The 26,230-nt window shown below is 37.3% G+C and overlaps 4 protein-coding genes across 7 annotated transcripts; 2 read left to right on the top strand and 2 right to left on the bottom strand.

Moving 5' to 3' along the window:
• Nucleotides 1-1,380: 1,380 nt before the first annotated feature.
• LOC106946152 (uncharacterized) lies at nt 1,381-4,474 on the bottom strand. 3 transcript variants are annotated; one of them, XM_015030316.1, is made up of 5 exons: nt 4,373-4,474; nt 3,562-3,746; nt 3,208-3,318; nt 2,869-3,010; nt 1,381-2,754 (listed from the first exon to the last, which is right to left on the bottom strand). In XM_015030316.1, exons 1-5 carry the CDS (start codon nt 4,434-4,436, stop codon nt 2,405-2,407), a joined length of 852 nt encoding a protein of 283 aa, XP_014885802.1. In that variant the 5' UTR covers nt 4,437-4,474; the 3' UTR covers nt 1,381-2,404. The 3 variants fall into 3 exon arrangements, with proteins under 3 accessions (XP_014885802.1, XP_014885801.1, XP_014885803.1); XM_015030315.1 differs by having other exon boundaries at nt 4,117-4,451; XM_015030317.1 differs by lacking the exon at nt 4,373-4,474 and adding an exon at nt 4,107-4,197.
• A 649-nt stretch (nt 4,475-5,123) lies between these two features.
• On the top strand, nt 5,124-6,331 carry ch25hl1.2 (cholesterol 25-hydroxylase like 1, tandem duplicate 2). The gene has a single exon (XM_015030274.1). It carries the CDS (start codon nt 5,301-5,303, stop codon nt 6,132-6,134), a length of 834 nt encoding a protein of 277 aa, XP_014885760.1. The 5' UTR covers nt 5,124-5,300; the 3' UTR covers nt 6,135-6,331.
• Nucleotides 6,332-7,541: 1,210 nt separating this feature from the next.
• On the top strand, nt 7,542-11,484 carry tspan3a (tetraspanin 3a). Its single transcript, XM_015030314.1, has 7 exons — nt 7,542-7,732; nt 9,270-9,461; nt 9,640-9,714; nt 10,134-10,235; nt 10,362-10,508; nt 10,598-10,681; nt 11,246-11,484. The coding sequence occupies exons 1-7, from the start codon at nt 7,667-7,669 to the stop codon at nt 11,336-11,338; spliced, it is 759 nt and encodes a 252-aa protein (XP_014885800.1). The 5' UTR covers nt 7,542-7,666; the 3' UTR covers nt 11,339-11,484.
• Nucleotides 11,485-11,665: 181 nt separating this feature from the next.
• pstpip1a (proline-serine-threonine phosphatase interacting protein 1a) lies at nt 11,666-26,206 on the bottom strand. Of its 2 annotated transcripts, none has more exons than XM_015030310.1 (15): nt 24,465-26,206; nt 23,589-23,689; nt 23,439-23,513; nt 23,283-23,317; nt 23,067-23,173; nt 22,921-22,983; nt 22,361-22,465; nt 17,541-17,586; nt 17,220-17,299; nt 16,638-16,736; nt 16,457-16,553; nt 16,219-16,306; nt 16,020-16,096; nt 14,505-14,599; nt 11,666-14,405 (listed from the first exon to the last, which is right to left on the bottom strand). In XM_015030310.1, the coding sequence occupies exons 1-15, from the start codon at nt 24,492-24,494 to the stop codon at nt 14,274-14,276; spliced, it is 1,230 nt and encodes a 409-aa protein (XP_014885796.1). In that variant the 5' UTR covers nt 24,495-26,206; the 3' UTR covers nt 11,666-14,273. The 2 variants fall into 2 exon arrangements, with proteins under 2 accessions (XP_014885796.1, XP_014885795.1); XM_015030309.1 differs by having other exon boundaries at nt 13,745-14,405; nt 14,505-14,602.
• Nucleotides 26,207-26,230: the final 24 nt, after the last annotated feature.

Here is a 26,230-nt window from a genome sequence, read left to right as displayed (position 1 = left end):
CTCATGCAGTTTTTTTTTTCATGGCGAACCCTCATAAACATTTGGATTCTAAAACGTATTTTATGTCTTTGAAAAAGTAACGTCTTATTTATTGATGAACCCACTAAGGAGTCTGATGTCTTCCTACTCCAATTAAAACAGCTGCATTGAATAGCTGCTTTTTAAGTTTATATCATTACCAGATTAGTAATTTCGATTTTAGCTTGTTTAGCAAAATACTGCAGAGCAGCATCTCACGACCTAATCCTACACTTCAGCATCCCCTTTAAAGATTTGCTTTAATTATTATAGTTTTGGCCGATACCTGATACTTCCCCATATGTGTGTAAATGTGTCCATGGTGGACACCGAATAGATCTGTGGAGTGTTTTTTTCTTGTTTCCTTTTTTTTAATGTTGTGCTAGACTAGTTTGAAAGCCAACTGGGGCAGCTTTGTTGAGGCCATTGCTGATTCACCTGGAAAACATGGAGAACTGGGCTCTGACCTATTTTGTTTGACTCATGAGTTGGAATATCCTCAGTTCTTGGAATCCCATAGGTGCTGAGCTTGCAGTGGCAGTGCTTGCAGCTAAACTCATTTTTGTTTGTCTGCAGGTCAGGTCACAGGGTCTGAAAGCAACATTTCTGGCTCCGTTGCAGTGTTACTGTCTGCCAAAAAAGTAAAAATGCTTAATTAAAAAAAAAAAAAAAAAAAATCAGCATATATAATTTATATCAAGTTAGTTTGTTTCATTTAACATGATCTAAAATACAATTCAACATTCTCTCTGAGCATTCAAACAAAATAAATAGTGATAGTTTTACTCAGGTGAATGACAGGTCTGTATAATACTTTGGCGCCACATAGTGGTAAAAGAATATGTAGGGGGTGTACATAATCGATATGAAGACACCCAATTCTATATTCAGTAGTATATAACTTAATAAAAGCTAATTAAATCTAATATATCAAAACATAAATTGCTAAATAAAGCAGTGGTGATACACAATAGGATTAAACATGATGGTAGTGTTAATCATTATGAGCTGTATTTTCTTTTTTTTCCCCCCTCTTAGCCTAGTAAAATGAGTAGTAGGGCTTTGAACTACAAAAAATAAGAGAAATCACAGCCCTTCTTGTTCTGATAAGCTTCAGTAAACATAATCACGGTCTGAACAGGCACTAACACTAATCCTTTAAGTTTTTGCATCACTGAGCAGCTTTTTAACCAATATTACGTAAGTTTGGTTGGAAATCCAACTGGGGCTATTACCTTGTTTTAGGGTCTTAAACCTCTGCTGAGCTGTCTGGAGACAGGCATAAGTGAGTTCTGAGCAGCTCTGTTAAAAGATAATTTCATCAATGCATCAAGTTTAAATGAATGGAAATAAAACCCATGATGAAATAAAAATTTATTTATTGACACTTTTGGTTATGTGACTATCCAGATGGCTAAAATAGATTTTGAAATAAAGTTTCTGTAACAAGAACAACTTGCCTTTTTAAAAATCAATAAACGCATGAATTAAAGCTTATATTCTTAAAAGAAATCTTTAAAAGAAAACATATTTATAGGTAAACTGAACAGCCTTGCTGAAGATTTTCAAAAAAAATATATTTTAAAAAAAAAAGATTGCTACAAATTTTACTGGCAAAATTCCAAATTTTCTTTGAGCACTTTATCCCTGCTCAGGGGGGAAGCTAATGTCTATCTCCAGCCGTCATTAAGTGAAACATAGGGCACACCATTATTTCTGACAAGGTCACCTTGTTGTTTTCAAGGGCGAGCATTCAGGTTGCACAAGGTCGAAGGGATATAATCTTTAGATCAATTTCCACAGTATTACAAAGAGTAATTTTATGTCAGGTGAACCATTTCTGGGCTGGTTTGGTCATATGCATTGTTCATTATCCAGATAAAATACAAAATAACAATTTTATTTCAAATTTCCTAGCATTTTAAAGAGTCCAGTGGCTTTTTATAGAGTTCAGAGTTTATTCTTTGGCAAAAAATAATAGACTAAACTGGTCTATAGACAGTTAGCACTATCAGTAGACTAAACTGATAATTACTAATATTACTAACCAAAATGCACAGTGCTTTTCCTTTAACTATATGGCAATAAAAAAAAAGAAAAATCCAAGATTTTTTTCAGAAATGTAAAAGGACCAATTTAGCCACTTTGCACAAACTAATATGTTTGTTATTTTAAAAAAAATCACATTTCTAAGTAACAAAGTTGCAAAATCTTACCCTGTAAACACACCTGTGCTAAGACAAAAACGTAAACCAATCTCACAAAATGTGCACATATGAGGACATTCTACAGACAGGCAGTGGAGTCATTAACTCCTGGTAACAGGAACACCAAACAAAAGCAAAACAAAAAGCTTTAAAAGTCTGGAAATGTTAAATTGGGATGTTTAACTGGTGAGTTCCTGGTCACTGGCTGCCCGAGCTCCTAAACAATCACTGTGTGCAGATTCAGGTCCCTCGGGGTCCCTCCGTGACAAATGGGCTGGAACTTCAGATAAAGCTCTAGAGTTCTTGGCTTCAGGATGAAGAGACTTTCCCTCCATCTTGCTGTTCAGACGAGCTAAGTCTTTCAGCAGGGTGCTTAAAACTTGTGAAACCTCCTCAAGCATATGATAGTCCTCAATAGAGTTCAAGCTGTCCAGGAGTTGTTTGGTGAGTTTGACGCATTTCCTTCTCAGATCTGACTTCCTTGCTCGTTTGCATGAGATCATGCCAGATCGTGAGGTCGCATCTCCTTCTTTAAGGACAAGAAAGGGAACCACAGTTTATTTATTTATTTTTTTTTAGATAAAACTTTAATCTCAAAAATATTTTTTCAATTTTTTTTTTTTTTTTTTAAATACTTTCTTACCATTTCTCCCATCTGCATGTCCCGCATGCTCGTTCGAATGTAGGACAGCATAGCGCGTTTCCCAAATGACCGGGTCTCTCTCCAGGGCCATTCTTAGCATTTTTGAAGCTGCCTTCTTACTCCTTTCTGCACTGTCCACCACCTAACATGAGAAAATTAAGACAAGGAGGAAGGCAAAGAAGAATTTAGCTAAAAAAATTTACTTTTTGTACATTTTAAATCCTGTAAACTAGAGAGGGCAATGGGTTATCTGGTTTAACCGCCAGATCGTACAACGAAAACCAAATAAATAAATAAATAAATAAACCAGCACTTAGTTTTTCATTAGACTACACCAACCTTGAACTTAGGGAATGTTGCAATCTTGCTGATTGATATGGCTGCTGGACATCCCACCTTTTTTGTAGATGGCCGACGGGTTTTCTGGCAGCCACGGCTGTGGTCTTCTAGCTGTGTAATGTGAAGAAATTCTGAACTTAATTCAAAAGCTACCAACAAGTCAGTTGATGACAGAGTATTATCAACTGACTTATTTGTATATCCTTCTGGATTGAAGTGTATCAAACCATAACTTTAAAACCCACAATAGTACTATCACTACCTGCATCTTTCAAGATATTGTTTCTTCTGTGTTCCGCTGATATGTCTCTTGTTTCAATGCATCAATGTCTTTGTGTGCTGGTGTAAACTTACCATCTTTCTAGCTTTTTCTTCAAAATACTTCCTCTTCTGGGCCGCAGCAAGATCTTTGCCTTGGTGGCAGACAAGCCTTTTGGAGCCCACAAACATGAAAGGGATTCCGGTGAATTCAATCGAAGGCATTCCAGAACCGCCGGCCCACTGCCAGTGGACCCGGTTCACAGGTAAAGGCTGCCAATCTGTGGATCAGCAATCACAATCATAACGTTTACGATGAGCAGCTGACGGGCTTGACTCTTGTGCCTTTTGTGATGTCATCAACCATTCAGACACACACAGCATAATATTTTTTTTCTGTTCAGTGTGCTTTTGAAAAACTTTTTCAAAGTGGAAACCTACACTTTTCTATCCAGCTGTTTTTATCCACAATGTACATTGGTTAGTAAAAAAAATAAGCAAACAAATAAACAAACATTGTTCCTTTAAATATGGCAACTCAAGTATTTTGGAAAAAAAAAAAAACACTTAGACCTAACGAAAATAATGTATTCTTGGTAACATTATTTATTTGTCTTTAAAGAATCTTACAGGAAGAATACCTTCCTATACCTTTGTCATTGTAATGTCGGTCCACAGAAAAAGTGACAAACTTAGTCAGAGACTCCTTCTCCAGTCTTTTGACCAAAGCGTCCACATCTGCAGAGCGATCGAGTTGGCTCGCCATATTTCATATCTGAGTATTTAACCTGCATAGAAATAAATGCAGCGAAATAAGAACACGACAGATCGCCTCAAAGCGTCCGTGAATAACACGAGAACCAATAACTGCGTCCCATCCGTCCCGCTGATCCAATATGACTCCCACCTCGTAATGGAAAAATGGATCCGTGCTGGAACCAAAACAAAGCTGTGGCGTGTTGGGAAAGCATTGGGTCCGGATGTGTCTGTGATAGGATGAATTAACAGTTTGTCGCCCTCTGCAGCAGGGAGGTTCAAGGTTTATTTGGCAGTTTTTTTATATGTATATATATATATAAGTTTTCTATTCTGCAAAAAAAGAATTGAACCAAATATCTATATATAGTTAAACTGTAATTAAGTTTTCCTGACCAGTTAAAAAAGAGGAAAAAAAGAACACTTCACACTAATAAACCTGTTATTTGTAAAAAGATTTAAAAAAAAAAAGAGTGGAGTGGGGGAGAGGGGGACACAAAGAAACACAAAAAATATTGACACCCATGAATTATTGTACAACTTTGTGCTGGTTTATAACAAAATAACTCTAAAACATGTTGATTATTTTGCTTGCACAAGACCCTGTGTTAAATTGAATCTTTAGACTTTGCATTTTCCAGAAGCACAGTATGAAGGCATTTTCTTAATTGTTAGGGGAAAAAAAAAATTGCTTATACTTTAAAAGTTACCTCTCCTTTCTGCCTTGGTTCTTAAATAGTGATACACCACTAGCAGAGATTTTGAGAATTTAGTTATTTTTGTTTTGTTTTGTTTGTTTGTTTGTTTGTTTGTTTGTTTGTTTGTTTGTTTGTTTGTTTGTTTTTTCAATTTGAAACAATTCTCCATAATGAGTACTACAACATGTGAACAGTGCGCTTTAAGTTACCAGTTAACCAGGGTGCATGAATAATTTGTCGGATCTGTTTGATACTCGATGCCACCCACGCTGAGAGCGGAGCATAGGCAGACACTCGTGGGCTGAAGTGTTCAGCAAAGCTGCTGTGTCTGACTGCAGCATCTTCAGTCATCAAAAAACTGCCTCTGATTTGCTCCTAAGGATGGCTTTTGCAGATAACACCATGGATATCTGGACAAATTACTTGGGACAAAACTCTCTCCTGCAACCTCTGTGGGACACCCTGAGGCTAAACTACCGGGACTATGTGAGATCTCCACTCTTCCCCATTGTGCTAACCGTGTCTTCGTATTTCATCTTCTGCATTCCTTATCTTGCTTGTGACATCATGGGGAATAGATGGCCATGGGTGCAACAGTTCAAGATACAACCTAGCCACCGGCCAACAGCCTCTACATTGCTCCACTCCGCCGGTGTCACCTTGTACAACCATGTGTTTCTCGTGCTCCCTGCTTCAGTGGCTCAGTGGTTATGGAGACCACCGGCGGACCTCCCGGACCAGGCTCCCAAACTGCTAGAGCTGATTGCCGGGGTGATAGGCAACCTCCTTCTCTTTGACTTCCAGTACTTTATTTGGCACCTGCTCCATCATAGGATCCGCTGGCTGTACGTCACCTTTCATGCCATTCACCACAAGTACTCCTCTCCCTTTGCTCTTGCCACCCAGTGTCTGGGTGGCTGGGAGCTGGTCACAGTGGGTTTTTGGACCACTCTAAATCCTGTCATCCTGAAATCTCATCTACTCACCACATGGGCTTTCATGATAGTGCACGTGTATGTTTCGGTGGAGGATCACTGTGGCTATGATTTCCCCTGGTCCACATCTCGCCTGATTCCGTTTGGCATGTACGGAGGACCCAGCAAGCATGATGTGCACCATCAGAAACCCAATACTAATTTTGCACCTCACTTCAGTCACTGGGACAGAATATTTGGCACACATGCCGACTTCAGCTTCTGTAATGCTATGAAATAGCATGCATTTGACAGCAGTTGTATTACAGGCTTGTGCTATAATATGGCTGTGCATGACATTTTTCTTATAAAAACACATAAACAGATGCATAAAGTTAGTGAGCTGCTTTATTGAAAATGCATCAAATTCTTGAGTGTGTTTCAATATCCAGTAAGTATGCTTATGTAACAAACTCCAATAAAAGCATTTGTCACCAATATGTGTGGTCTAAATTAATCATGAGTCTCAAATTTGTCTACAAAAATTTAAGATCATTTAAATAGAAGATATCATTTTTTCGACTACCTTGAAAACTGTGTACCAACTTCAATTATTATAATAAAAATGACCAAAATAGACAGATTGCTTAACACTATGCTGGTCATTGATACAGTCTGTGAGGTTTTCCACATTTCTTCATTAGGTTACAAAAACATTCATCTGTGTAACTTATCTGAGAATTATATATTATAGACTGACACAAAGTAGTTGTGAAAAGAAATAAAAAATAAGACATGCTTTTTAAAAAAAAAACAACTGAAAAATGTGACATGCATTTGTGGTCAACCTCCCTCAATCAAAATGTTGTCGAGCCATTTTTTTGCTGTAAATGCACAGGTGTGTCTTACAGCATTGCTAGACCATGAAATGCTTACCCATTCATCTTTGAAAAATAGCTCAGTGTCATTTGGATCAGATTGAGACCACTTATAAACAGTGATTTTCAAGTATTTCCACAGATTCTCGACTGGATTGATCTCTGGTCTTTGGGCCTCATGTTCTAATACATGAATATGTTTTGATCTAGAGTTGTGGTGCTTAAGGTAAACTTGCTCCTCATTTTCAATTCTTTTCCAGCCTTCAGCAGATTTTTTGGCTTGCTCCATCCGACAAATGATGTTGATTAATCATGAATGTTCTCTAACACGGAATAGAGTACCATTAAGCAACAAAAAGGTGGCTTCTACAAATAATGTGGCTTCAGGTGAGCATGCCACACTTTTTTATATGATTTAGACATTATTTTTCCACAAATAATGTGTATTACTTATAGTTTCTGTTTGACATACGATCTCAATAAACTACTCTGAAGACTGTGTAAATAACAAGATTAAATTAGAAAAAGTTTTGTAAATTTGTAAACACTGTCGTCTATCCAGTAACTCACATTGGTACAAAAAAATGGCAGAAAAAAAACAGTATCCATTTGGCCACTAGATGTCGGCAAAATACCTCCTTTTAAAGTTCACGCATTTGTTTTGTTTTACTCAAATTTGCGATAAAAATGTTTTTTGTTGCAAATAACCTATCTTGAATATAACAATTTAGATCATATGGGTTGGTTTGGTAAATTATTTATTTAGCGCTCGCTGCTTGTATTCCGGATGTTGGTGGCGCTGTGTCGCTTCCCTGTGTGTCTCCGTGTATGCGCAGAGTTGGGATATGGCTGGCGGAGAGGGCAGCAACAGTAGAAGCAGCAGCAGAAGCAGGGACATGTTTGAGTAAAAATCTTCGTTGTTTTCTCTCAGGAGCAGCTTTAAATCTCCGCGTTAATGATGGGACAGTGTGGAATTACGTCCTCGAAGACGGTCCTGGTCTTCCTAAACCTGATATTTTGGGTAGGTTTGCAGGTTTTTTGATTGTTATTATTATACATGCGTCACACAAAGTGCACCCCCCCACCCCCCATTAGCTTAGCTTGTCTGTAGTCAGCTGCCCAGTCAGCTTCAACATGTCTGATATCTGTGTTTCACGAAAGATTCACAGAAAGAATAGCAGTAGAAACTAATCCACTTCAAAAAAAATGCAGGGTATGATACTGTATAATTTCCGCTGATTGTTTTTGTATTTGTTAGCCGAGTTTTAGCGTTAAGGAGCCTTTGTTTGCAGTTGTAGTATGACTTGTACTCTTCCTACGGGTGGGGGATCCTGTGTAGATAAAAACAGACCACAGAATGATGCAGCAAAATTGTTTGCTAGTGGTCTAAAAATAGCAAACTCACATGGCAGGAGAGTTGTGTTAGCTCAAATCAGGGAACAAAACGTAGTTTTAATGGTAGGTGCATGTTGAGTTGTTTAAATGAAGACAGATAACTTATTGGGAACAGTAAATTGCTTTTGTAACAGGTAGTGTATGGCTTCATAGTAATGTACAAGACAGAATCAGCTGAGCCTGCTAAGTCAAAACGATCCAGTTTTTTTTAATTCTTTGCATATAAATGAAAATAAAGCAAATATAGAGATAAAAACAATAATTTGACTACATGACCTCAAAATTGTGGAATGTATGAGGATAACAAACGAGTCCAAATAAAAATATCTTAAAAAAAAAAACAAAAAAAAACGTAACTTTGGCTACAATTGCAGGCAAAAACACAATATTGCAATCTCACTACTATACAGTGTAGAATAGTTTACTTAAGTTGTATTTCAGGACAATGAAACACGGAAAAATTAAAATTGTTCTGATAGCTAAACCAACAATCCAATATTTTAACCTTTTTCTAAATTACAATCTCTGATCAATTGGTAGATCTCAGTTTCTGTTTTCTGTAATTATTTATATTCTTATGGTTCCAATTTCTTATTAATCACTTAAAATATTGGAATGACAATATCGGTTGTTTGGTAACATAAGGAGCAACTCTTGCTGCGTTTTTTGGAGCCAATATTTTAAAGGCTTGTTGTTTTTCAAAAAGTGGGTGGTTGATGATTTTTTTTTCTTTCCTTTTGTTATGAGGGCAATTTAAGGTTAAACGAATTTAAGCATTATGCTGGTAAACGTATCCACCCTCGAGCAAAACAGGTTTTAAGCAGCAACAAGTTTTCCCTGAACTGGTTTTTCCAGCAGCAACAGCCAGAGAAAACTTCCAGTTAGGGTAACCTAGAAGAAATGCTTTAAGTACTGATATATAGCAACAGCAATCAAAAAGAGATTGCACAAATTTAATATGCAGAAGAGGCAAGAAAATGCATTGTTTCAGAACATGACATCAGCTTTGAAGCATAGTGATGAAACAGTAGTGTTTTGGGTTCATGTTTCACCTGGTGAAAAACCAGGTGAAACGTTTTTGAAGCTTTTTACATTGTAGTGATTTTTGCGTTGACGGCAAAATTAAAAGTAAATGTAATGTAACATTTTCTGGTTACCCACAGGCCGCTGCTGGCATCCTTTGCTATGTTGGGGCCTATGTATTCATCACTTACGATGACTACGATCACTTCTTCGAGGACGTTTACACTCTGATCCCTGCAGTCATCATCATAGCAGTAGGCGCGCTGCTTTTCCTCATTGGACTCATCGGATGCTGCGCGACAGTGAGAGAGAGCCACTGTGGACTTACCACGGTGAGTAAACCAGTCCGACTGCAACGTTGCACGTTTTATTTCACTTAAAATTCTTTTCTAATTCATTCTGTTTGGTTAAACGTCAAGCCACAAGCAGTGAATAATACATTTGGAAAAAGTAACTTGAACAGTGGTGTCTGCTATCCATGTACCTATAATCTTGAAATCCAATCCACAGTTTGTCGTCATTCTCCTGCTGGTTTTCATGACGGAAGTGGCTGTGGTGGTTCTCGGATACGTTTACAGAGCGAAGGTGAGAGAGAGAAATGTAATTGTCTAATTTGCGACGCAGGCCATCTTTTCTGGTAACTCTTGAATTCAACTTCAGATTATTATTGGCAGTTTAGCTAACGTCCTCCTGCTAACAAAATTGCTGACCCGTAAAATTGAGAAGCACAGGAAAGGGTGCAGGCTACTTGCTGTGTGATGACTGAGTTGACTAGAAAAACCAGAGGTAGTGGATCGTGGACTTTCATCTGTGTGGTTTGACATCACAATATGGACCGGTCTGGCAAGCGCTTGACTCAGTTGTCTTAGCATGTCTGTGTGTGTGTACTTAGCCTTAAGCAATCCTCCACCTTCTCCCATTAGCTCATGTTTGCTGTGAGGCTATTAAATATTGTCTTTGTATCTAATAGAGCAGTAATGTTTACCCTCCTTTATTGTTTCCAGGTTGAAGATGAAGTCAACACTTCTATCATGAAAGTTTATGACGAGTACAATGGCACGAACAGCAACGCCCAAAGCCGGGCCATTGACTATGTTCAGAGACAGGTAAATAAAATTAAAAAAAAATTAAAAAAACTTTTTATTTGTAAGCCATCCGCGATGGCCTTGTGTTGCTCCAGCCGTGCATCTGTTTCCAGCCATCATTATCGACTTTGTTGTTTTCATTTTCAGCTTCAGTGCTGCGGCATCCACAATTTCTCAGACTGGCGGCACACACACTGGTATAAAGAATCGAAAAACAACAGCGTTCCCATCAGTTGCTGCAAAATTGCAGGTTGCACAGGGTCTCTTACTCATCCTGAAGACCTCTACCAAGAAGTAAAAAGGCTTAATTTTTTTTTTTTTTTTTTTTTTAAATAAGGACTTGTAGTTTTGTATGTTTGAACATAATTTGTGTGTATTTGTAGGGCTGTGAAGCGCTGGTCGTGAAGAAGCTACAGGAGATTATGATGTATGTCATCTGGACTGCGCTGACGTTTGCTGCCATCCAGGTAATTCGCTCTACTTTCCTTGTGTCCTGATTTTGTCCCTTTTGTCCACCCCTTCTCTCTCTCCATTTTTGTAGTTTCCCGATTTTTTTTTTTATACAAATTTTTATTTAGAAACAACATGAAGAAAATGCTTCTCATCTGTTCACATAGAGTGATATAATCTTTCACAATCCTCTTTTCAGTTTGTTATATTAATCTAGACAGCATACCCCTTCATGTGATCATTCAATAACCGGTATCTAGTATTATTTTCTCTTCCCGCCACCCCCCCCCCTTCCCTTCTCCTTTCTCCTGTTTCCACTTTCCTCCCTCTCTTAGAAAAATGGGGAAGAAGAAGAAGAAAAAATAAACCAGTATCATATTGAAATAACTTTTTAGAACCATAAAGTTTCCCAATTTTAAGTATTTCTATTGTAGAAACAGCTGCTCTAAAATCATAGGGCGACTTAGTATTTAATGTAATAAATTGGATGTAAAGAACTAATACATAGGAAAAGATGAACCTGGAATGGTATGGGATGTATCAGTTGATAAAAGTGTGGGAATGTTTGTTTATCTTTCCAGATGTTGGGGATGCTGTGTGCCTGTGTCGTGCTGTGCCGCAGAAGCAGAGATCCTGCCTACGAGCTTCTTATCAGCGGGGGTACCATAGCGTAAAAAGTGTAACGCTTTTCTCAATTTTTCTGAATATGTATCTTTGGTGAGAGGATGCAAAACCTGTGATCATGCTTTATCTTTATACACTAAAAGTAAATGTATGTTAAAATTAATCCCCCCCGCTCCCCCCCCCCCAAAAAAAAAACCATTTGGTCCATTTTATTTAACTGTTCTGAAAGTAACCCGTAATACTTCTCCTTTTAGGTGGGATCTGAGGTTTATGTTTGTTTTCACCCAAACCAAATTTTGAAAACACGAGTTATGTATAGACAGGATAGTTTCCTTATTGTGGTTTGCATTATTTCTATTTTTGAATCTATCATGTACTTGAATGACAGATGGAGATTTCTACTTTGTTCCTGCTTTCTGAGGATGCCTAATACTCTATTTTAAATTTTAACGGCATAAAAAATGGACACCACCATCTCCTGATTCAGCAGCATGGTTTTGTGTGCGAGCTCCTACAGAACTGGCTTTAACTTATGTGAGCTTTATTTTAGGAAATACATGTATTTAACCTTTGATGTATTAATTGGTTTTCAGATAGATTTTATTTTTCTCTCATATCCGTTTGTTAGTCCCAGGTACTCTACTACAATATGGTTTATTCATATTGTCTCATATAGCAATGATGAAACTGAAGAATGTAAATAATGTGTTTAAGTAAAAGTTGAGAACAAATGATATCTCTTTCTGGTTTGTTCAGACATCTGCATAACAGCTTTACTCTTTTTCTTATGCAATTTTATTCTGTCAAGATTTTGGTGTTTCCCCGTTATGTCAGTTTCTAAAATTCTCAGATTGTCCCCAAGCGAGTTGTAAGATACTCAGTTCAAAATAGTATTATGTACAATGAAATTCAGACTTTAGATTCATTGATTTCTTCAGGATGCAACGGAGATATGGAAAAGACCATATCTTTTTACCGTAATCTTTAAAAATTAAGCTATTATCTTTTAAAGTTAACAGATTGTACCATTCACTTAATGTATGAAGCACAGATGAAATCAAAATGATAAAAGGTTGCTGCTTCCATGGGATTTAATTAGGAAAGTAGCCGGCAACTGACACCAATGAGACACGGTTGATTTATTGACCATCTCAATAAAATAAAGATATTCTTTTGGTTGATCCATCTGGTGCATAAAGGTAAGTATTCATCCAATGCTGGGACGGACAGAAATCTGCAATCAGTTTTTTGGGGAACGGTTAAAATGCCATTTCCAAGCAATTTAAGATCAATTTTTCCGCAGTCAAACTTTGTTGCCTTGAACAATATTGTTTTGTACAAATGTTGTAATTGTGTATGTACTTTTATTGACCTGTTTAGCTCTGGTCACCATCTACAGTTGTTATTGTAGATGGTGAATTTGCTCAATTAGAGTTGAGCAAATTCACCCAAGGGTTAACAATTCTCAGAGAAATTGCAAACTCGCAAACCCCAGAGCTTCATATTAAAGCCTACAGGACTCTGTTAAAAATACACAGAACAAACATGGCTCGTTTCTGTTGCCCAGAGACTGCCTCTTCATTGTGACTCAACTTTTGGTGTGCAAAGTTGCGTCTGCAAGAAAAATTAGCATACCTCAGCTGTCATGTGGTGGAAGGTAATTTGGACTCGTTATGCAGCCATTTACTCGATCACTCTGTATAGCAAAGTATTATGGAGTAAAACATGAGGCCTTTTAATCAATAGCTTGGCCTAGACTGGCTCATCAATAGGACATTGATCCCAAACACAGCAGGAAATCCACAAAAAGCTTAGAAAACGAATGCAAATGTTGCAATGGCCCAAAACTTTGACGCCACTGAACTGTGGCATAATTTGTAGAACTTGCACAAACCTCAAAACCTGAAGCATTGTTGAGAAGAGTGTGCCAATAAGAATGTGATGAACTGAGTTATGCATAAAAGGCCTTTCAGTTACTTCAATACATGGTGGCTTTAACAACTCACATAAGTGATATTTTTTCTCGCATAGCTTGTACAAGTTTTTGCTTCGTCTTTGTCAAATAATGACAGAGTGGAGTCCACAGGATGCTTCTTGTACGCTTGCAGTTGGATATACATAATATCAAATGTGTCAAAGACCAGTTCTTTTTTTGTCATTTCCTGCTAAGTAAAACCAGAGCTGGAAAAGGGCTTGCTATTATCTAGATTGTCATTTTTTTATATGTTTATTTTAACCCTGCTTAATCACATGACTCCATTGTTGCCTCTGCAAGTCACTTGTGAAACTCTTTTTGCATTCTTAAAATGTCTCTGCTGTGTTTATAAAAGTAGTAGCTACCAAATGAGTGGCCTCTCACCAAAGAGTACCAAAGACAGCAGTGGCCTAACATACATGACCTACAAAAGGTTCAAATCTTAATATGAGTATTCGCATGCCTTATAAATACAAATGGAAACTTCACAATTATGTTTTTTTTATTTTTATTTTATGCAAACAAGACATAAATTACATTCAAGGCAACAACAGAAATCATACAAAACCTTTGAAACTTCAGACTCAACATTGAACTAAAAGTGTGCGAAGAAGTTTTAGTGCCATGTTTCTGTGCAAAAGATCTGCACGACTCTTAGATGCCAACAGCTTGAGAAAGAGACGCTAAGATGATCCCAAAATAGATTAGTTTTACACTAATTGGCATATGTGTAAGTGCCATTATTTACAGATCTATGTATGTAACATTTCTTTAGTTTGGATTCTTGGCATAAAGTGGGCTCAGTGTGTTGTGATCAACCTTTAGTTCAAAGGATTGTAAAGAACAAAGAAAATAGCTTGCTTTTGGAAATACGCTCTACGACCAGGAGGGGCTGCCGGGTGTTGGCAGGGGGACCTTTTCTGAAAGCGTGCATGCCACTAAGATGCCTTGTGATTTCAAGGTACAAAACCATTCTGAAATGTACATGTAAAACAGGCTGGCCTGAAAACTTATTCCTTAGCGAGATAAGAACCAGGAACCAGACCAGACTGACCATTCCTTTGCACCGTCCACCAGCCGTCTTCTCCCTCATCTATCACAACCACAACATCCCCAACAGATATTGAGAGTTCATCTTCCCCCTAAAAGAAGAACAGCAACAGTCAAGTTCACAAATTGTCCCTAAAAGGCAAGAAAAACGGAAACTCTACATCAATAATAACCAGTGCCAATGACCAGACCTGTGCTACATAGTCGTATACAGCCTTGTACTCCTTGCTGCTCTGGTTGAAATTCTGGAGTCCAGGAATGGAAGCATAAACACCCTCCGATGTTCCTGCTGAAGACAAACAATCGGTTGTTATTAGGCTGAAGGTTGCAATTAACAACTCAAAACATGGACCATGGAAATAAATGTCTTGATCTAATTATGTCATTTTCTATCCGGTTTAATAAATGTTTTGAAGATAATCTTCAGTATCATTATTCTAAACCCTCAGTAGATGAGCAGTGCTGTTTTAAATATTCCTCTGTCCAAATAACAAATGTTAGAAGACATGACTGTAGAAGACTGACAGCGTTTTCTCTTTTTTTCCTTTTGCCTCTGTTAAACAGAGCGCACCAGTTTTTGTCCTCAATATAGTAACTCATTTTAATATCTGCTGTGTTAACACAAAGGCGTTGACTGTCTTATCTCTAGAGTTTTGTTTCTCTTTTGACTGAAACAGGTTTGGGGTTAGAGCATTGGCAAACTTTTTTTTTGTGCTACGGCCACAAACATCTATGTATTTCATTAGGATTTAAAATGATTCACCCACACAAAGTACTGCAAAATTGTATGTGTTTTTACATTATAAAAATCTGAAAGGTTCTGCATATTTAGCCCTCCTTACTTTGATGCATTTAAATAAAATCCAATGCAAACGGTTGGCTTAAATAGTAAATAGAACCCATCTGCATGTAACTTATTCTCCAGCTGTCCTGTGTTGGTCTCTGAGGTTTTCTAGAGAACAAGTGTTCACTGACGTATCATGAAGACTATGGAAAACCACAGAAAGGTCAATAAGGAGGTTGTGGAGAACAGAGTTAATTATAAAACAATACCTCAAGCTTTGAACGTGTTATGGTGTTGCAGCACATCATATGAGTCTGGTTTAACTGTGAGCAGAGGTTCACCGACATACAGTCAATGCTACAGCACAATGGTTCATGTGCTTGAATGGCCCAGTCAAAGCCCAGACCTAAATGCAACTGAAAATCTGAGGTGAAACTTAAGATTTGATGTTCAAAGACATTTAAGAGTGGGCAAAAAGTTCAACACCTATAAATTTGGTAGATTTGAACATATAGACTAAAGGGGGCTGCAACTGCAGCAAAAGTATTGACTCGAGGGCGGGCTTATTCATATGCATGCTGTACTTTTCAGATTTTTGTTTGTCAAATTTGGAAACCCATCTATCGTTTATTTCCACTTCACAATTCTGCACCACTTCGTGAAGATCTGCTGCATAGATGTCAATGGAACCGATGCCTGTGGTTGTCAAGTGACAACATGTAGAAAAGATTTAAAGGTTATTGCAAAACCTGTATTTCTGTGGAGATGCTTTTTATAGAAGAGAAGCTAGAAGTTAGTTCACTGGTTGAGAAAAAGTTTGTAAACTAAATTTAAGCAGGGTATGGCTTTTGTTCATCTTGCTTTGTCTGGAAGAATCATTATGAGAACTTGTAGGATGGGTTGAATAGCATTGGTTCAGTACCAGGAGGTTCTGACACTCCTTCATTGATGGTCAGCTTGGAGCCAAATGTACAGCTTCCTGGCAGCAGATTTGAAATCCTAAAGATTATAAAAAGCTGTTAGAGAAGTCCACTAAAACATGACTGATAGAGAGAGAGGAAGAGAGAGGGAGAGAGAGCAAGAGAGATGAGAATTATTTTTATTGGTTGTCATAATCCAACCTTTTCTTGACTCCCTCTACAAATCCAGCACTGCCGTTTGCCTGCACAGAAGCATTATTCTCGTAGTAGTTTTGATATCCAATCGGAGCTGTGGGCAAAAAAAGAGGGATTAAAATCGATTCGGTAAGCTCCACCTAGCCCTTATGTACTGCCTATACAGCTGAAAGATTATATTGAAATGATTTCTCAGAACAGAACATATTCAAATCAGGAGAAGAAGCCTGCAGGCATTACATACCTGGGGGCGTCGGGTTGCACTTTCTCATCTCCACAAAGTTGTTGTTGTCTGTGATGATGTCACAGTTTTCAAGCGAATTCCGTACATTCTCATAACACTGAAACAAAAAGTTCGTCAGGAAGGAAATGTAAATATGTGGCGCCGTATCGCTGACAGCTCAACAGGTGTGAAACCAGCTGACCTCGTCGTCTTTGACACACTGTATCGACAGCTGGTTACAGTGCACCCACAAAGCATTCCTTACGACACTGATGCGATCTTCTTCTTGCTGCTGAAACATCTGGAAGACATTGGTTTTTGGGTTTACATAAATGTGTTTAGCTTCTAGTTGCAACTCCATATTTTAAAACTCATATTCGTTGGCATTAAAGAACATGTTCAAGTCTACGTATGACTTGAACATGTTGACTATAGTATGACTTTGTGTGTGACTTTTCACGAGTAATGACTCTCTTTCTGATTTACTGCTTTGTTTTTGTTCCCTTCTGCGCCGGAACATGCTGTGCTTTGACAGTGTTCACCTGTAACTGAACTTATCGGGATGCTCACAGCTGCTGTAGCGCTCCAGCCGTGTTGATGCTATCAGTCACATTCAGGAAGAGTCGGGGCACGGAAATGTATTTTCAGAATAATGACTTACTATGTGGTGTGCAAATGGGAGGTGTTACATATCCTGACTGAAATAAAACAGACGTGCCACCAACGCGCACGAATGAAAAAGCATATTCTAAGTAACAACTGGAAAGGAACGACAGCGTCTTACCTCACAGATCTCAACATGCGTCGACTCCCACTCTTGTCGAATCCGGTCAAGCTGCTCAATGTTTGACTTGTACTGGCTCTCTAAAGGCAATCCACACCAGTTTTACATGTGAGATATGAAAGTACCACTTTTGACAACCTCGTGTTTACATCCTGCGTATTGTACTTTTCGTGGATTAATAGGAAAAAGGAAGTAAGCATGACCGATATTCAGAAAAGAAAAAAAAAAATCATGTTCCTGGTAAACCACATTGGATTATAACGTAAAACATGAATTTACAAGTTTTTTTCTCCTTAAATTATCGAGCGTCTTTCTCCTTACCGGCTTCAGCTGCAGCTTCTCTGCACTGTTTGGATTTGTTGTTCATCTAAAACAAAAATGACAGAGGAAAAAAAAAAATAGTGCATTTCATTTTTTTTCTGTTTTTTCATCTTGCTGTGCAAAAGGATAGCGTCACCCTCGTTTCTTCATACTTTGAGTCAGACTGTTATTTAATCTTCTAATGTTGAGCTGGTCGTGAGTTTTTTTTTCTTCGTACATTGATAGTTCATTTTCATTGCGGTACCTGATCATCTTAGAGGAAAATACTTTCACATTTGTGCCAATCAAATGTAAATTATATATATATATATATATATATATATATATATATATATATATATATATATATATATATCATTGAATAAATATGCACAGCCTTAAACTAATACTTTGTTGACACATCTTTATTATCTGACAATAAAATTTAAGGAACTGGGGACATTTCTGGTTGTGTTTTGTATGTGATAACAAACCAATCATAAAATGTTTTTTATGATGCAAGTCGGGCTTTTGTCAAGGTGGATGGAGTTATGAACAGTTCTAATATTAGAAAAGCTTTGGCAAGACATCTTTGGGTCCCTCTGCTAGGAAGCCAGAGCCTCACAATCTGATACATCTGAAAAAAACTTTACAGTGGAGTACATTGAGTAAATATTAGTGAGATTTTGATAGACTCAAAAAAGAAGACTTTAATGCTGAGATGAAATCAAAGGGAGGCTCAACAAAGTATTAGTTTGAGATTGTACACAAACTTGACATTTGCATCATTTTTGTTTTGTATTTTATTTCAACATACTTTTAAGTGAATTGTATAGGATACATATAACATGAGGTGTAAATAGTTTTGGTCTCTTTTGTTGCTGCTGAAATTTTTCAGGGTCGTATGAAAAATTTTAACAAGTAACTGCAAGATATCCAACTAGTTTTTAAGTGGTGCTGGAAATTCTTGTATGCCTGTTTAACATGTACTGATCATGACTGTACGTGTCAGGTAGTTTCTCTTTGAGCATAATATATTTTAACTCACAGCACAGATTGATATTCAGAAGAAGCAACCCAGTTTAGATGTAAGAAGAGGAATTGTAGATTTACACAACTTGGAAAAGTTTTTTTTTTTTTTTTTTTAGAGCTACTTCTAATTTGCTCAAGTTGGGAAGAACATTAAAACTGTCACCCACTGATGAAAGAAACTGATGACGATGTTTAGGAAGAGCAAAGGCTTACGCCATCCATAAATCAGAAAACTAGTTGTAGGACCCACGATCAAACAGTGGTGGTAGAATCATTCTGAGGGTCTATTTCACGGCCATTGGTACTAGTGTACAAAATACAGCTAATTTGGTTGAAAGTTGGACACGATGATGTGTTCCAGAAGAATCACAATCCCAAAGACTAAACAATACCTGACCTGACCATTGCAGTAAGCTCTTCACTGTAATGAAGAGCTTAGCGATTATTACTTAAGTGGTAGTTCACAAATTGACAGTTTAGGCTAGTAAGGAAGTGAGAATGTGAGTTATAAGAGTTTTTATTTTTATATGTCACGGTTGTTCAATGCGTTTTTCTATCACCAATAGGTAATAGAAAAATGTTTTGTTTGATTTGGGGGCTAAAGGCTGTTGTTACTTTGAATAATAAAAGTCTGCGTTTACCTCACATATTTAAATAAGCTGTTCACTAATCATTGCCAAATAATTCACTTCTAAGTAACTGTAATTCGTCCACGAAGGATTGTACATGTGTAACATGCTTGTGTAGAATGTATATAGTTTACTTTATCTAGATATAATTTTTTTTGTGTTAGTGGACTGACTCAGATTGTCAACAAGTTTATATCTATCTATCTATCTATCTATCTATCTATCTATCTATCTATCTATCTATCTATCTATCTATCTATCTATCTATATATAGAGAGAGAGATATATATATATATATACCTGTTTGAGCTTCCTACAGCAAAAGGCTCTTTAAACAAATCATAAAAACTAATAGAAACCTGTTTCAAACAGAATTGTCGGCCGACTGAAATGTATGCATACTGTGCAGCATGCACACTCAAGATTGGGTTGGGACTCTCAGCATGGATTATTTCCACGTCAAGGAATTGCCTCCTGGACGTGGAGGCAATTCGCAAATTGCTCTTTGGAGGTGTTCAGCAAGCGGAGCTTAATTTAATGCTGAAATTTCCCTCATGGTCACAGTCATTAAAGAAGGCATTGTTTATTCAGTGTGGGCAGGTGGAAAAATAAACCCAGCATCTCCACAGAGCTCGTCAGCATAGAGGAAGCACAAAGTGCTTCAAAGTTTCCTGGTTGACTGCTTTGCTGACTTTGGACATAAACCAACACCAGCTGATGACATGAGTCCCGAAACCATTACTCTTTACTGTCCGTGAATCTTCTCAGTCATCTAAGTCATGTCTACAACAGGTAGCTGTTCAGTTTTTCCTGAATATGTTTCTATCCAGGAGATCCTTCCCTTCCCTTTCCATCTTTGTCCATCTTTGAAAAACCAAAATTTAGCCGAGGGAGAAGGATTTGATTTCAGCTTTCAAGCATCTACAACTTGGTTTTGAAGCTCATTCCAAAGAAATTACATAAGCAATCCCATCATCATAAAAAAAAAAAAATGACCAAGCACAAATTCCACCTCTAATAAAAGACCGAAACAAGCTAGGTGAGGGACGAGAAGGTCAATGATTTGATGGGTCTCAAAAACAAGAGCTCACAGCTCCATGTTGATCAACTGTGAGCTTCCAGAATAGACACGGACTCCTGGATAGATGTTAAAACATCTTCAGGACAAACTGAGCAAAAGCTTGGTTGTCTTTGGTTTGAGCCTTTTCGTAATATTCTTATCCGGTCTTCCTTCAGGTTCTGGCACAAAACACAAAAATGTGCTTTTATTTGAAAAGAGGACTTTGGACAATGTAGTGGAAAATTTTAAGATCACTATGATTATTAACTAAATCAGTGCATAACAGTAAATGATTCTTGTGTGACACACAGGCTTCTGAGAAAGTCTTCCTAAGCAGTTTTTCTGGCCTTGGTATTACAGTGAAGTTATTAAATTGTTTCTTCTATGTACCCTCGTGACGTGTTTGACTGCCCTGGTGAAAGAAGATACATGTGCTTGCTGTCTGTTCTGTAACCAAGTAGTTTGTCAACTATGTGAATGGAATGAAACCCTTCCTACAAAGCTGTAAGCTTTATTTTGCTCGGGGATCTTTCTCCTGACTGTGATCAGTGAGCAGAGACTTCGAACGCTGTAGAGCCTTCGAATAAATACTGATTCTTTCTCTGGTTCTTTGGGTTTTGAAACCGTTTTCTCTCACTCTTTGTTAAAGAAAAATTTCCACAACAACCACTTGTTTTAGGAGTGGCCTAACAGAAGGAATGTGACAGCTGTAGCCTTAGTCCTGAATGCATTTCAGTGTGGTGGCTCTTGAAGCACCGACTCCAGCTCCAGTCCCTGCCTTGGAAATCTCTTCCAAACCCTAAAACAAATTTAGATACACAGTTCTCTGAAAGCTACAGTTTTCCCTGTGGCTTGTGGACCTTTTTCTTCTACTCACCTTTCAACTAATGTGCATGCACAAAGCACTCTGTGAAAAGTCAACCTCATTAACATTAACCTATTGAACCTTACCTTAATTCTTAGAGGATGTCAATGACTGAAGGCTGGACAACTGTCAATACAGAAGTCTAACCCACAGAGATATGCCAGAGCAAACAAAGCAAACAAACTGAAGGCTGATATTGTAAGGGAACCTGAACTTCTTTAAAACTTCAGCACCATCACGTGCTCATCACTTTCATGCCTCGTAATAAAACATGCAAAATGAGGAACAACCAAGCAACAAGTGCATTTACTGAAGAATGTATAGACATGCTATTAGGGGTATTAGGTGACTTTTCTGTATAGAAGATCACTTTTTATTGCTTCCATATCTAACTTGTTTTACAGAGGTATGGGGCAACGCATATAAAACCAGCACTAAACCTCTGTCAGTGATAGAAAAGAAAGCTGTGAGAATTTTGCATAACGTGAATGAAAAAATAACAACACTCTAATAAATTGTTTATTCAGTCAAATATCTTGAAACTGGTTAATTAAGGGACCTGGTTATATATATATATATATATATATATATATATATATATATATATATATATATTTCTATTTTTTTTTTATTTAATTAAATTATTTTATAAAAATTATTATTTTTATTATTTTATATTATTAAATTTTATTTATTTTAATTAAATTATATATATATATATATATATATATATATATATATATATATATATATATATATATAGAGAGAGAGAGAGAGAGAGAGAGAGTTTATTTTAGTAGTTCATTTTTGGTTTAAGCTCAAGTGACAGAAGTTAACAGAAGGAAGTGCGATTTCAAAAGAACAGCAGTGTGTACTGCTTTAAAGTAAATGTGCATTTCAGTGCGCGGCGTAAAGCTGTGGAACACGGTTTTACTATGACTCAACTCAAGATGCTTTAAAAGTTCTCATGTACCTCTGAGTTAATAATGACGAAAATGCTGTTGCTGTTGCTGTAAGCTGATGTAATACATGTGGCCACGATATGTATTTTTTAATAATTGAGAAAGGGACAGGTTTACATAAGACTTTTCTTCTTCCTTCCTCCTACTCATGCAGAGTAAGAAATGTAAGAGTATGCATTTTGTGACTTAATGATGATGTGTTAAATCGAGTGAATAAACTGACTGGTTGATTGCATTGATGTTCAAATTGTCAACGGAGGATGGAGTTATTTCAAGAGTTACATGTCACTTACCTTCTCAATCTGTTTGGGAGTGGCCGTGGGCGCGTTGCCCAGCCTTTCAGCCGTTTGCTCTGCCTCATCCGCCTCTTTGCAACGCTGCTCATAGGATTTTTTAGACTGTAAGAGTAGGAAACAGAGACAATGTGAAACCGATGACAGCCATATGTTGTGCGCCGGTTTGTCGGTGTGTGGCTTTGACAGGAAAGAAAGATCATAGGGGGCTTGGTAATGAAAAAAAAGATGTTGCACCGAGGAAAATAATAAAAAGACAAAGGAAAACACTTGCCACTTCCTTCCTGGCTTCAAACCATTTCACAGTTTATATCTCCACTGCACCGCAAAGATATTTACAAACTACTTTGTTTTTTAAATTAAAAGAAATGAGGTGTTGTGATCAGAAATAACATTTCAAAGAAGTGAGCTCTTTTCCTTGCATGTAAAAGCAGAAGCTACATGAGCTACATGAGCTAAAACTGATAAACTGTTGCATGTGCGGCAGACACTGTGGTTCTCAAAAACACAAATCACAAATTTTTGATATCTATTGCCATGAAAACATGAATTGACCTTACATCTATGGTTTTCTTGTAGAGAGAGACCTTTGTTTTCTGGACCTTCTCCATGATGACCTCAAACTAGTTGGAAAGGACATTAATTCATGTTAGAGACAAGGAACTCCACTATACTTCCTTATTATGTATTCACCAGAAATATGAACCTTTTTTCTCTGCTCTTTCTGTCGCTCTCTGAACTCCTCCATTCTCTTCACCTCTTCCTTCAGGAACCCAGAGAGCTGAATGTGCAAGTTTCCAATGTTTTCAATTTCTGAAAGAAACCAAAGCATGCAGTGAAAATAGAGAACCTTCGGAGAAAGACGTTATTTAAGAAAAAAGCAAGCTGATTTTTGAGGGGGTTTGGAGTGTTGTATGCTTACGTGTTTTCATTTCATCAAATGATGCTCTCAGAGTGCTGTGAGAGTAAATTGAAAACTGTTATGACATGCCAGACATTATAGACATTATTGCGTAACACATGATAATCAGTATTCTTGGCAAAAATAAATAAATAATCCCCCACCCAGATCACCTACCAAATCTCCGTCGAACCCCCCGCCTTTCGAGCTATTGAGACCAACTCTTTGCCATATTTTTCCTCGGCCGATGCTCTGCGTACATAACACATTTATCAGCGTCTCAGTATAGAAATTCAGACATGAATTACCTCAAAAAAGACAGCTCACCTCATTTTCAGGAGGTCCTCCACGTCCTTACACGTACGCCGACCCTCATTAAGTCTCTGAATAAGAGTTTCATAGCCAGCGTTGCTGATGAACTCATTCCCCTTCATGAAAGAAGCAGAAGATTCGTTACTACAGCTCAGTTCATTTGAATGAATATGTTTTTTTCCCTCATCTATGCGTTTTAACTGCAGCTCACTTAGGGTGAAAGGCAAATTGTCAGTTGGAGGATTCTGAATGGAAACAGCTACGGTGGAATCAGTGTCAAACTTTCACATGCACCCTAACGTGATGAGATTTTACATATGCAAACTAGGAATAGAATGAAAATATAAGGAAACATAGACAAATGGAAAAGTTTGGCTGATGGTCTTGTCTGATCATTGAGCTCTTTGTGCTTCTATTTGGCGAATAAGGGAGTCAATCCTAATCAGGAACCTAAAAACGCAGATCTAATGAACCTGGATGATAACATCAAAGTAGCAAAACCCCAAACTGATGTTATACGCAGGAAGATACAGTAACACTGTAAAACACAATTGTGCTTCTTGCGATAGGTGGTTTTATCATGAAAACAGAGCCACTGACAAAAGTAACACATTAAAATTTGTTTCAAGCATATTAACAGAAAACGTATGAGTAGATATAAAGAAAAGACTAATCTGAAGTCAGCTTACAAAAAAAGTCAAATTTTGAAAAGAATATGGTTATAAAAAAACAAAAGACAAAAAAGTTAAAATGTGCTACTTTCAAATTTCCAGTAAAACAGTTGCAACAAGGGCTTTTTCTTCTTTTTTTTCCCTGTGACACTTCCTTCAGCTTTCAACTACACATACATAAAATGCAAAAGAGGAATCAGAATCATTAAACTGAACTCACCCAGAAGGAATCTTTAAATTGTAGGGCCATCTTTGGCAGTGCTTTAAATTAATGCCAGCTGAAGATCGCTGCTTTTGCTATCAGTCACAAACCCTCCAGGGGAGAAGCAGGCTGTAGTCCGATGCGAGTCAAATGCATCATGCCACACTCAGGAAACAAACTTGCAGAGGTTCTCACTCACTTAGTCATATCATTTAAATAAGGAAGAGCTAAAGCGGGTCAACATCCGCCGCAACCGAGATGACACGTGTGATGGCAGCAACTTCTCCTTGAACATGAAAGACAATAAGTTTTCTAAACTTCTCATAAATGCTCATAAATAGCACAGGAAATGCTATTTTTTTCTGAAATTTTGTTAAAAAAAATGTTTATCTGAGGTTTAAAACAGAACCAAGTCTTCCTGTTCCTCCAGAGTATACACAATAAGGCTTGCACAACAACAGAAATGTCTTACTAAGTTTTGCAGTCTAGTAGAATACGTTGCAATCTGTTCTAATGGGGACATAATACGGATGCCAGCATAGGATTTTTTTCAGTGGCTCTATAAAACCATGTGGATGACATTTACCGGTGCATATCAGGTTTTACTTACAATAACATGCAAATGTTCATTTTCATTTCAGTAGTTTGATTCAAAACGTTCTTTATTAAACACAGTGATACCCGAAAGGCTTAAAGCATACTTTTGAATTAATTTTGATAATCGCTGATTCCGCCCGATATTAGCGCAAAATTCAGGCTAACACAATATGACCTAAACAATAATGGGGAAGGCTGCTATCTTGAGTTGTACAGCAGACAGTCACTGACAACTTCCACAAGAAGCTTAAGCCGCAAAAGGTCATTGCTAATGAAGATGATCATGTGTCCAGCCATAATAATGGGACGTTGAGTGAAAGGAAAATTTGTTCTTAAGCAATTGTGTTCAAGACATTTGTCACAACTGTGGGATTCCTTGTGTTAGGTCATGGCTGAAGGGAGGAGCTTATAATCCAAGCTGCTCGAGGTCCAGTTTAACATTTCCACAAAGTGATGACTTTGCAAGCTTGGTCATCTGCTGGTGTTGGTTCACTCTATTTTCAAGTTTAATGTCATCTAGCACTTTATTCTCCTCGTTGCTGACAATCTATATATGGAGATGCTAATTTCATTGTGCAGCACGACTTGGCACCTGTCCTCATTAGCAAAAATACCAAATGATCATGGCATCACTGTGATTGACTGGTAAGCTCTCCTAATGTGAAAGCTGACAGAGAATCTACATTAATCCATCTCTTCTGAGATATGCTGCATTGAATGAATGTTTCATGCAAAAGGAGCCCTGAGCAAGTACTGAGTTTCTATAGTGTACATAATTTTTCAGAAGCTGCCATTTTTATATGAAATATTATTTTTTGCTGATTTTATGTAATATTAGTCATTTCTTATTAAACAAAATTTTGTGGTTTCATTAGCTGTGAGTAATAAGCATTACAATTGAAACCAGTAAAAAAAAAAAAAAAAAAAGACTTTTTCCTGAACTGTAAACTTCTAAATTTGAAGGAAATTACAACCAAAAAAATGGTCTCTGCTAAGATTTCTGGCGTTTAGCAAATGGAAATAGTTTTGATAAATGTAACTAATCTAAGACAAAAGAATGTTGGTCTGACATAACTAAAAAAATGTTTCTGTCTTTTTATGTGGTGTACTTCAATATCTGGTTTCAACTACCTGTTTCATTTTAATTACCAAACTAAAACTTTTTGTTCATGTACCAATAACTGGAA

This window comes from Poecilia latipinna, unplaced genomic scaffold (genome assembly GCF_001443285.1).
Source record: "Poecilia latipinna isolate Pla-1442-1.1 unplaced genomic scaffold, P_latipinna-1.0 Scaffold178, whole genome shotgun sequence".
NCBI classification, from domain to species: Eukaryota; Metazoa; Chordata; class Actinopteri; order Cyprinodontiformes; family Poeciliidae; genus Poecilia; species Poecilia latipinna.
Note: the sequence above shows the minus strand (reverse complement) of the source record. Positions and strands in the feature narration are given on the sequence as shown.